The 12,115-nt window shown below is 42.2% G+C and overlaps 1 protein-coding gene across 2 annotated transcripts in view; it reads left to right on the top strand.

Annotated features, from left to right (window-relative positions):
* The window catches only part of RIPK2 (receptor interacting serine/threonine kinase 2), a 56,307-nt gene extending 44,459 nt beyond the window's left edge, over nucleotides 1–11,848 (top strand). Inside the window, exons 11-13 of one of the 2 annotated variants that reach the window (XM_088471521.1) lie at nucleotides 538–585; nucleotides 2,889–2,978; nucleotides 10,756–11,848. In XM_088471521.1, coding sequence (XP_088327647.1) covers nucleotides 538–585; nucleotides 2,889–2,978; nucleotides 10,756–11,048 — 431 coding nt within the window. In that variant the 3' untranslated portion in view covers nucleotides 11,049–11,848. Of the gene's footprint in view, nucleotides 1–537; nucleotides 586–2,888; nucleotides 2,979–6,491; nucleotides 6,753–10,755 lie in introns of those variants that run through there. The other variant, XM_088471522.1, reaches the window with a different exon arrangement.
* Nucleotides 11,849–12,115: the final 267 nt, after the last annotated feature.

Raw genomic sequence — 12,115 nt, 5'->3', positions numbered from 1 at the left:
ACCTTGCTCAGAAATTGCTAACGTCGATGTACGCAGAGAGTACTCAAGCTGTGTATGCCGTCGCAGTAGCTAATTTATGCAAGCCCATGCAACGGTGTTCAAATGGACAGACACGCCTGTTTTTCTCCAACCACTCCCACGTCACCACCCCCAAACGCTGACCTCCCGTCACTCACTCTGCGATGGCTTTCTTTCTGCGTGAGTGATCGCAGCGTGATTGCAATGCTAACTCACGCACGCGCACTGCGATGCATACGCATGTACAGTACGCACCATCGACCGATCTGCATACGCTGTTGCAGTTGCAATCAGTGATGAATCAGGCCCATAATAACCAATTCGCTGTAAATGTTCTGGCATGTCTTTTAAGAGGGTCAAATAAGATTAAGCTGCTTAACTGGCAGCCAAATGTCCAGTCACAGCATTGTAAACATGAATGATATGCTGAGCTCACAATTATTAAAATGTGAAAATAATGATAAATGAAGCCAAAATAAGTAAATTACAAAGCACTTAATGACAACATGTTTTCCCTAGATATCTACCAGGGAGAAGGAAGAACCAGAGAAGCACAAGTCTGCACAGGTACGGAATTGGTTGGGTGGAATGAAGGGGTTACTCAAACTGACAGCCAATAGCACCCTCAGAGAAGGGAGAGAAGTAGAGAAAGCAAGAGAAAGAGAGGGGCTTGCGTCCCCTCCATTCCACTGAAACTCTCCTCACCACAGTCACCAATGACCCTTTCAGGGCCTAATCCAAGGCTCACTTGTCTCTCTTCATTCTCCTTGATCTGTCTGCTGCTGACACTGTCTGTTCTTGGCCCTCTTTTCTTCTCCCTCTATACCTCTTCCCTTGAAAACCTCATCAGCTCCTTTGGCCTTCAATGCCAACTATATGCTGGTGGCACCCACATATACCTATCTTCCCCTGATCTCTCTCCCTCCATTCTCTCACACATCTCTAGTCTCAAACTGCTCATCTGACATCTTCTCCTAGATGTCCCAGCACTTCCTGTAGCTTAACATGGCCAAGACCAAACTAATTGTTTTACCCCGTTCAGGGTCCCTCCATTTCGCCCTTTCTCTCTCTCTCAGGGGCCTATTCTTCAACACAAAACGGCCCGGTAACCATACGGAAACACTAGTTTCCGCATATCTTATTTACCGGCCCTTTCATCATCAGGGGTCCAATATTCAACAAACTCTGAAAACTGAAAGTTTTCGGAGTTTGCGCCCGAGAACAAGCGCCATCTTCAGACGGCGCTTGTTCTCAGATCCCCGCTCATGCCTATGGGAAGGAGTTCCTGGGATCCAAAGAGGGATCCAAGCGGATCCCTCTACTGCCTCCTCACTACCTCCCCGGTGGCTGTGCGCATGCGTGACCACAGGAAACGCAAGCGTAGCTGGGACAACGGGGAGGAGGTAAGTAACACAGCTACTTCTGTAGCTGCGATACTAACCACGGGGACAGCTGCTTTTCGTGTCATGTTGAACCCGCTTGCGGGTTGGATACTTAAGTATCACTCGCAGAGAGTTTCATACTTCATCATTGGAGGCCATTCGGCCCCAATGATGAATAGGCCTCCCTATGTTGATAACATCACCCTCACTTCTGTCCCCAAACCCCAATCCAATCAAAACTCTTATTCATGCACTCACCATTTCCCACTTGGACTACTGTAACCTCCTCCTCTCTGGTCTCTCTCTCTCTATCTCTCTTGTGCCTTTCCCCTCTTAAATCTATTCTCAACACTGCTGCTCATCTCATTTTCTTTGGCATCTTCCTTCCCCCTCTATAACCTATTTCACTGGCTCCCTTTCCCACTCAATATTCAGTACAAGCTATCACCCTCAAATACAAATCATTAAACCACTTCTCCCCTTAATTTTGTAACCTCATCTCTCTCCACACTTTCGCCTGCCCTCTCCTATCCGCCTCTGACCAGCACCTCTACTCCACCCTGGTCACTTCCACTCATGGTGCCCCCATCCTCTGGAACTCACTCCCTTGTGCAGTCATACTCTCAAATAGTCTCAGCAGCTTTAAAGGTGCTCTTAAAATGTAATTTTAAATTAAAGGAAACCTGATCTCCTGATAACTAGATACCATTATCCACAATCCTTCTACTACATATCCATCTCAGTAACTGTTCACCCCTTCCTCTTAGTATGTAAGCTCTTACAGGCAGGGCCCTCCACCTTCTTTTTTTTCCCTAAAACTATCCATGTCACCAGTGCTGCACTCCCTTGTCTCCAACTCCCCTTCAGTGACAAAAATTTGTCAATCTACCTTTAATGGTATTGTGCCAAGTTTCACTCAGTTTAACACACCCATTTTTAGCAATTCTATTCAAACATAATTGGATTGATTGATCAGACTGTAAGGTTTAAATGGTACAAATCTATAGTTTAATCGTTATGCAGAGAAAACACTTATAGATTCCTACATCCTTGGTACATCCACAGTGTAACATCATAACCCATCACCTTTCCTATGTAACTGAAAATATAACCAGCCACCACATGAAGAGGGTGCTCACCCTGGCTGTTGGCTACCAGAGTAATAGTGTCCAAATATAGTGCAAACACTTGGTGGCACTACAAGTGCCATCATGCAGAGACAGAGCATGATTGTTCTTGTATGCTGTGGCTTGTAGAACTACGAGTGTTAGCATGCACATGAGCGTCAGAACACACAACACAAACTATTACTTAATAGTCTGGCAGCCAAGAACTAAACTGAATAGATCCATTTATAGTCATTTCTATTTTACAATATTGGGTTTCCTGTATCATGCATATTACTTATTATTTATTTCACTGCTTATTAGATACTTTTATTAACATATAAAAAAAGCATCATCATTCTCTACCTATTTTCTGTTATAGGGAAAGAAAGCTCATTATACACAATTTATTGGCCACCAAGTTCTGACAAGAATGGATCAAATGAAACCCTGGACTTTATCCCTAGCATATGTAGGTATATACTGTACAATAATTCAAGTATGGCAGCATAATGAAAAATTCAGTGGGGGTTTTAGAAGGAAAGGTTTACACTCAGTATCTTCTAAATGTGCTGCACCGAGTCTCATTTGCACTATGAAGTAGAGATGAAAGGTTAGGATTTGTCTCATTAGCTCAGACCTGAAAACAAGGTAAACCATCATCTCTCTGCCACGGGAGATCCAAAACATCCATGAAAGATGTAGTTTTGCCTCGGTTTCAGATCCGAGCTTGGGATAAGTTGGCGGAAATAACCTAGTCAATTCCGAACCGCTTATCTCTACTTAAACTCCCTATCGGCAAATGACAGTCACATCAAAACCAGATGTAGCGTTAAAAACTGGTCAGCTTTCTTATTTCAAATATCAACAATGAACTTTATATATGGTGGCGACCGAAAGGTACAGACAGCCGTCAGGGCCAATATCTACAATCAGATGACAACAAAATACTTGCAGGGCCAATTACCTATTTCAAAGACAAGTACATAGGTCACCAAATCTCCAACCAATACACCAGGGCTCAATTAGGAAACCAAGGCCTATGACCCTGGTAGAACAATCAGCCTAAAAATACATTATAGGGGAGTGACCCTATTAAACAATCTCACTGTCCCCTAGGCTGCCGTTCTTTCCTGTCTTCATGCCAAAAGAAAGAGAAAAAATCTAACAAACAACAAATGTAAAATAGGGAGGGTGGGAGGGAGGGGAATCACTGAAAAGAGGCAGATCCCTCCCTGTTTCAAACATATAAAACCTTAGACCCACCCATACCACTAATTATTGGCTGCAGTCAAGAAATGTAACCCCTTAAAACTCCTGCACTGTCTGCTCTATTTGTCCCTAGCCTAGGAGTTTAAGGTCCATCGCGTACAGGGGCGCTGAGAGGTTGAGATGGGTACTACCCAGGCCCAGGTACTACCCAGGCCCGGGCTTGTTGGAGGGGCTTGGGATCGCCGATCCCATCCCTCCCTCCTACTTGTCAGTGGCCTCTCTCCCCAGCCCAGCAAACCAGTCACGCCCCAAACCCCCGCCCGAATTTGCTCATGGCTGGGGGGCCCTTGATGCCATCCTGTGTTCAGCTCTTCACAGTGCTGCAAATACTTTTTTTCTATTTTTTATTTGCTAAGGTGGAAGTGGCCGCATCTTCATTAAAGAAGATATTTTGATATATAAAGAGCGAGTATTTCCTTTTGGGTTTTTATGTTACCATTTATATACTGATTTTGGCGTTGTTACAGCACAAGAACCAGGATTTAAGATTACAATGGTTGTTCCTTCCCCTTGACTATATACAGTATACAACTATAGCCACGAGTAAGGCATATATAGTCACGGTGAAGGCATAACCATAGTAAAATATACAAACTGTATCTGCAAAATACAGAATGAAATGAAGGACTTGTGATGAAGGGAATAGAAGGAACTTTTAATTTAACATAGAGATGTACACTATGTCAGAGGTGTAGCTAGGAGCCATGGTGCCCGCAGCAAGAGTATGTTGCGGCGCCCCCCTCACCTGTACTGAATTTTGGGCATGGCCAACATGTGGGGGCATGTGAGCATTTGAAAGGATAAAAAAAAAAAAATTAACAAGAGCCCCCTCTGTTGTATTATTCATAGATAGTGAGGTTCTGTAGTCTAAATGAAAAAAAAAAATTATATATATATATATATATATAATATATACATATACACTGTATATATACAGTATATATATCCCAGACGAAGGGCAGACACCCGAAACGTTGGACCTCTGAATTAAACTCTTGTTTCAGTTAAATACCAGTCGTGGAGTGCCGCCATTATTGTTTGGACTTATAGGACCCGGGGGTCCATGGAGGGCACCCGCGCTTTTCATTGTGTTATACCTAGCAAGCGCTGGAATTGAACTGATATATATATATATATATAGCACAAACAAACAGAATTGTATCATAACTATAGTTTCAGGTGCATGCTATGTCGACGTTTTGACCGCTAAAGCGTGGTCTTCTTCAGTACACCACCAGTGCAGAGGACAGAGACGAACCCCAACCAAACTCCTACCAAGGTCTCCTGTTTATACCTCTGCCAATAACCACCTAAATAGGTTCCGCTCCTATTGCCCTTCCACGACCGGAAGTGTCCAAAAAGCGCTAAACCAAACCACCTAGCAATCCACCAGACTCTGGACAAGCATCCCCCAATGTAAGGTGCTAACATATGTACAAAGAGCAACCAGAACAGGCTGCAAACTGTATCTCCGGTGTGCGTTTCAAACACCGGAACCACGGAACCACCTAACTTCTGGTTTGCGTTCCAGCAACCGGAAGTGTGCCTAGACAAGGGGAAACCAGGAAACTCAGGCTCAGACCAATAGTTCCGCCTCAAAGCAGTAATATGCAGTGGTACAGGAGGGAACAGTGGAGAAGTGTGAACTTAGGGCAAACAAATAAACAAAACCACCACCGCAATATACAATTACTTAAACTGAAAACTGAGTTTCTGGGTTAATCTAAAGAAAAAATTATTTATATACTGTATATATACAGTATATATATATACATATATAACAAGTAACAAGTATATATATAATACTATATATATATATATTATATATACACACAGTATATATATAGATATAGATATACACACACAGGTATATATAATGATATATATACATATAGTATTATATATACCTGTGTGTGTATGTGTGTGTATATATATATATATATATATATATATATATACACACAGACACAGGTTTACATACTATATATATAGTATTATATATACCTGTGTGTGTATATATACACACAGACACAGATTTATATAATATATATATATATAAATATATATATATATATATATATATATTATATATGTGTGTGTGTGCATGCATACAATGCATATATTTACATATATGCAATGCATATATATAATATATATACACAATTATTTAGCAACAGCAGTCAGCATGCACCTCTGTCTATTTGTGTGCACTGTGCAGTACTCAGCTGCTCTGGGATTAAGCTCCCCCCTTGGATTTAAGCCCCGCCTCCAGTTGCCACCGTAGTTAAGCCCCGCCTCCAGACTACGTTAATCTCTGGGAAGGCCGGGAGAGGGCTTGAAAAGTGAAGAGCTAGCTGCGTCCCTGCAAGGGGTGTGGCGGGTGCATTCGCGTTCCGTCCGCGGATCTGCCTGCCAGAATGGAATCAGGCTTAAGTCAAGCAAGCTGCAGAGCTCTCTCTCCTTTTTCGGCGCCTGGAGCTCGCGCTCCGTCGGAACCGCCCTCCCTACGCCCCTGCACTATGTAGACAAGTGATTGGACACCCCCACGTTTCAGCTGGTTTGGCATGGGTCCACTAATTATAATGCATGGTCACATTAACTCTAAGAAGTTTAGAGATGTCCTCGATAAGTCTATGCTCCCTATATTGTGACAGTTCTACAGAAACAACAAATGTTTTTATCAGGACAACAACGCCACCTGTCATTTTTCCAGGGTGACGCTGGACTGTTATACAGAAAATTTGGTAACCTGGGTGAACTGGCCAGCTCAGAGTCCAGATCTTAATCCCACTGAGAACCTCTGTGACGAATTGGAGAGACTGGTGCATTCTAGGTCCACTCAACCTTCTTCAGTGTCACAGTTGGTCACTGTACTTTAGGCAGAATGGCAGAACATACCGCCTACTGTTGTCCAGGAACTTGTGAACAGTTTGCCAAGAAGGGTGTCTGCACCACGTACAGTGATTACTGCAAAGTACTGACGTCAATAAAATCTAATTCATTTATTTGCTGTCGGTGTCCAATCAGTTTTGTCTACATAGTGTATAACAGCTGTCTGATGGTGTCTGTTTCAGATTTAGGGGTAAATTTACTAAAAGTGGAGATATTGCCCATAGCAACCAATGAGATTCTACTATACATTTAACTAGCACCTTCTAGAAGATAATAGCTAGAATCTGATTGATTGCTTTGCTCAACATCTCCACTTCTAAAACTCACTTTCTAGTTGGACCTTGTTCTGTGTTCGTGGTACATTATGTGGTTTGGGCCCCTTGACTCAGAACCCATTATAGATATGCCCCTGTCCCTTTCTGTAATGATATACTGTATCAGCAGGTTTTATTATAGTGTTACAAGCAATATGCCACATAGTAGTGCTGCTAGTACATGTAGGGGCTAATTCAGAGGCATCTATTGGCGGCCGCACTCTCAGCATATGTACACAAAGTTATACTGCCTGTTGCGTCTTTAAATGCTACCATTGGTCGCACCATCGGAAGTTGCACCAACCCTGTGGCAGGTGCAGATTTATTGTCTTAAGTATGTCCTCCTATGTGACCGACTGAGTGTCTACATTTTAGTGACATGTGTGCGGCACTCCCATAACATGCCTGTAAGACGGACCATCTTCGTGCATCTGTTTAGCCACCTTCCAGTCACTGTTCTGGAATGGTAAGCATTTTTCCAAGACATCTCTGATACCGCGCGTCTTAGTGCGTACACTAACTATTTGTTTTTAGGGATTTTTGCAACACATGCAGTAGCGTGCAACCCAGAATCAGGTCCGTTACGCCACACAATGCTCTCATTTCACAATATGCCTAGTAGTGTCCCCAGTACATTTATGCCACATTGTTGTGCCCCCTGTTCATATTGTGCAACATTAAATTGCCATTTCATATTATGCCACATTACAGTGCTCCCTGTTCATATTATGCCACACTATAATGTCTCAAATACATTTTGTGCAATGTTACACAATATCCTCCAGTTTATATTATGCTACATTACAGTTCGCTCTAGTTCATATTATGCTACATTACAGAGCCCCAGTTCATATTATGCCACATTACAGAGCCCCAGTTTATATTATGCCACATTACAGAGCCCCAGTTCATATTATGCTACATTACAGTGCCATCAGTTCATATTATGCCACATTACAGTGACCCAGTTCATATTATGCCACATTACAGTGCCCCAGTTAGTATTATGTCACACTAAAGTGCTCCAAGTTCATATTATGCCACACCTAAGTGCCTTCATTTCATATTATACCATATTCCATGGCCCCAGTTCATATTATGCCACATTACAGTTCCCCCCCAGTTCATATTATGTCACATTATAGTGCCCCCAGGTTCATATTATGCCATATTACAGTGCCTCCAGTACATTATAACTTCATAATGCACAACTTGCTTAACTGTATAACATCCATTACTCATACCCCCTTACCATTATAACATTCACTAAACAGACACCACTCAATGAAAATTGAATGTCAACCCATTAGGCAGCCTTATCCAATATAGAAGTCTGGTAAACAGATGAGGGGGGAGATGTACTAAGAGGTGGTACATTAAGTGTCAAATGTGCTATAACTAGCATTATTTTACACTTCGAGCTTATACGTATCTTTTCTCTACAGTATCTGCAAACATCTAACGATGTCGCCGTTGCCATGCTGTTGTATGGCGACGGAAAGCAGGCAGATGGTACTAAAAAATGGAAAAAGGTAAATGCACCTTTGTGGCTTATAATTTTTTAGCAAATCGGCAGGCTTACCTGCTGATACGTGTATTGTCCAATGGCAGCGTCTGTGGCGGTCTATAAGCGCATGAGATCTCGCCATGTTTGTAAAATTTTGTTTATGCGCATGAGGGCCAGCCAGGAGGCAAAATGGCCTGCCTGTTCAGGCGATGGACAATGTCGGAAATGACCAGCTGGTCGTTTCTTGCATTTTATTGCACGATTTGTGCACGATTACTGAGCGATTGCACGATTACGATGTCGTAATCGTGCAATCGCTCAGTAATATCGCCCAGTGTGTACGCACCTTAAGCCTCTGGGTTTCATAGAAACGGCACTCCCTGTACCCACTATAGCTCCGCCCATGTCTGCTACCACTCTGTATATGCTACCCACTGAGAGCCTTTACCAGGAATTATGACTATAAGAATGTCACAATAAATCCACTTAAATGTACATAAGCAATGCTAAATTGCCATCCAAAATTGCCTTCTTAGTCATCCACCCCTATGATCGCATCACCCAGATTTATTATAGCGGTGCTGAAACACATAGTTTAATAAGTCTAAATAAAACCTGGCTGGTCGATGTGGTGAGTAAGATATGCATTTAGTGGGTTTCCTGATATAGGAAACATTCATATTTCCTATGGTGGGTTCTCCTATGAAAAGGAGTATGTTCTAATTTTTTTAAAAGTTTAATTTGAGGTTTGGATAATTATAAAATTATACAATATACTTTTCAGGGACCCTCCACTGTGTTTGAACTCTAGCCCTGTGCATTCAAATTCTAACAAAACCCAGGGTGTTGTTCAATTTAGCATCCAAATATTCCTTTGGGATTCAAGGGCAAAACACGCAGCACATGATAATAAGCAAGATAATATAATCATCTGAATGCAGAGTATTGTATACCGTAGTAACCCCATTGATCAAAAGACATACTGGTCGGGGCTCTACGTAACCCCTGCTGTGGTTATTGGCCGACCCACAGTTAAAGCTTTGGGGCTCATTCTAATTTCTAAACTATGTAGAAATTATGGGGATTATGGACCTCCCTCATTCAGAGTCGGTCAAAGCGGCCGCACGGTCGTACGGGAAAAGGGGCCGGATATGCAAATGATTCCCTCGCAAGTTGCGTCCCTATGTTCGGATCGGTAGCTGACCGACCAAGGGGAGGAAGCGGTCGGAAGACAAAAAAATACGCCCCCTTCTCGTACGCATTACACGTCATCTCCGGGCATATAAGGATTAATCGAGGCCATCGGGAACCATCGGAACTGGTCGTAGAGCTTAAGGTTGACCATACCCTCTCTTAAGCTCTACGATCATGTCAGTGTAAAAACCTCCCATGTCACATGTGCCATGACGCTACTTTGTTAATTATGCACTCCAATAAACCGTATGCACTCCCATAAAATGCCGTTCGCATAATGAGGCACGCCTGCGTTCGGATCTCCACTCCCCCGTTTTCAAGCACCTTCCCCTGTTATCACCCTCAAACGCCTCCATCTGTCACTCAAACTACCGACCTGGCTGTGTTCAAGGAGAGAGAAATTTCTGATCGTAGCGGCTAGTTTGTGCACGCGCATTGCGAATTTTACGCATGCGCAGTATAGCGAACATCGGTAGCGTACGACCGTGCGGCCGCTTCGACCGACTCTGAATGAGGTCCTATGTATCAAGCAGTGAAAAGTGTAGAGAAGTTGCCCATAGCAACCAATCACCTCCTACCTTTATTTTATAGACTGTACTTGATAAATTCTACTTCAAAGCTGATTGGTTGCTATGGGCAACCTTTCCACTGGTCCACTTCTCCACACTTTTCCCCCCTACATTTTCAGGCTCATATTTTGTCAGTATTCTCTATTATATGAGTGCTTCATAGTAGGTAATAAAGAGACCACAAAACAAAATGCACACCAATGTCAGGGCTACCATATTATTATATTATTGATCTAAAATGTAAAACAAAAACATATAAAATGGATAATAAAAAGATTACAAAATGGCGTAAGTTAATACTATTTCTTTGTTTATTTTATAGACGTTATTTATTTTTCCTTGTTTTCATAATTATGTATTGTCTTTTTTATATTTATTCCATTATTAAGAAAAAGCATTGTCCCCATTATAGAAATTATGGCAATTCTATTTCGGCTTGCTGTTTAAAAATGTGTACGGTGTAATCTATATAACACTGATTGCTGTGATGTAACCTAACAGGCCCCGTGCAAGAGTCGTCATCTTTGGCGGTGCAATGGGTTCAGTGCAAGCGAGATCAAATTGTGAATCAAATGACAGAAGCCTGTCTGAACCAGAGCCTGGATGCGCTCATTTCCAATCAGGTCATTTGCAAGGAAGATTATGAATTGGTCAAATCAATGCGTACAAGGAGCGAAAAAGTCAGGCAACTTATTGACACATGCGACATAAAAGGAGAACTTTTTGCCAGGATTATTGTTAAAAAACTGAAAGACAATAGGCAAAGTGACCTTCAGCCTTTTCCAGAAATATGATTGGATCATTACCTGTCCATTTGCATATGTTACCTGCTATTAATGAGAAAGTAAAGCCACTAAATTACATTAAAACACATCACATGCTGTGTATTATTGAGCTAAATAATACATTAAATAACTGGAGTGTTTATACCTAAATAGATAAGTCCACTATTGTCGTCATCACCATTATCATACACACTATGCTCTGAAGCAGGTTGTAATGTTAAAGGGAGGTTCTTCTCTAACACAGCAGACAGAAAGTTGATGACAGCTTTGCATACTTGCTTGGCAGAAATGCTCTCTATGAATTGAAGAAGGGACAGTGATATCACAATAACTTGAATGACTGCACTCTCAGATGACATCAGGACAGGGCTGCCAAAGCATCAGTTTCTTGAGTGGGGACGTGGGCAATTGTGGAGGCATGACCATGCACCTCTCTTGATATTGGCCACTGTTAATAATGTGTGTGCCGAAGGGGGGGGGGGCATTGCTCTGCATCACTGGCTTACCCGGGCCATTCTGTGCCTCCTACACAGGCCCAGGTAATCTGTACCCACCAACCCCCCTCCTCTTGGCGTCCTCGCATTAGGACACTGTTTTTTTTTTAAACAGAACTACAGCCTAGGATCAGTTTAAAACAGAGCAATGTACTGTATTTTGACATAATGGCTTATACAGTATCTGTTAAATAAAAACAGTTGTCTGCGCTTGTGGAAAGGAAAGACAAAAAAGCAGCCCGTTTACTATTATAAATTATTTGTTAATTATATCAGACAGGCGCTGGGTGAAAATAAAATTAATAGAATGAAAGATAAAACAGAAATAAAAAATAAAATAGAAAGCATTAAAATATATATATAAAAATGTTTAAGCTCTTTTGTAGAAATGGTGGTAGAAGCGGGGCTGGCAGAATAGTCCTTACTGCCGCGTGTATACTGAGCACACTGCTAACCCTAACTGTCCCTCACTTACCGCTAGACCACATCCGGTCCCTGCTCCAGTAGATGCGGTGTAGTAGTTTGGCAGTGTCCCGTGTTGTTTCTCCGGCTCAGCTCCAGTATACTTCACGTCCATGGCGC

Source organism: Taudactylus pleione, unplaced genomic scaffold (assembly GCF_031769625.1).
Source record: "Taudactylus pleione unplaced genomic scaffold, aTauple2 ptg000114l, whole genome shotgun sequence".
NCBI classification, from domain to species: domain Eukaryota; kingdom Metazoa; phylum Chordata; class Amphibia; order Anura; family Myobatrachidae; genus Taudactylus; species Taudactylus pleione.
The sequence above is the reverse complement of the archived record's forward strand: the minus strand, read 5'-3'. Positions and strand labels throughout refer to the sequence as shown.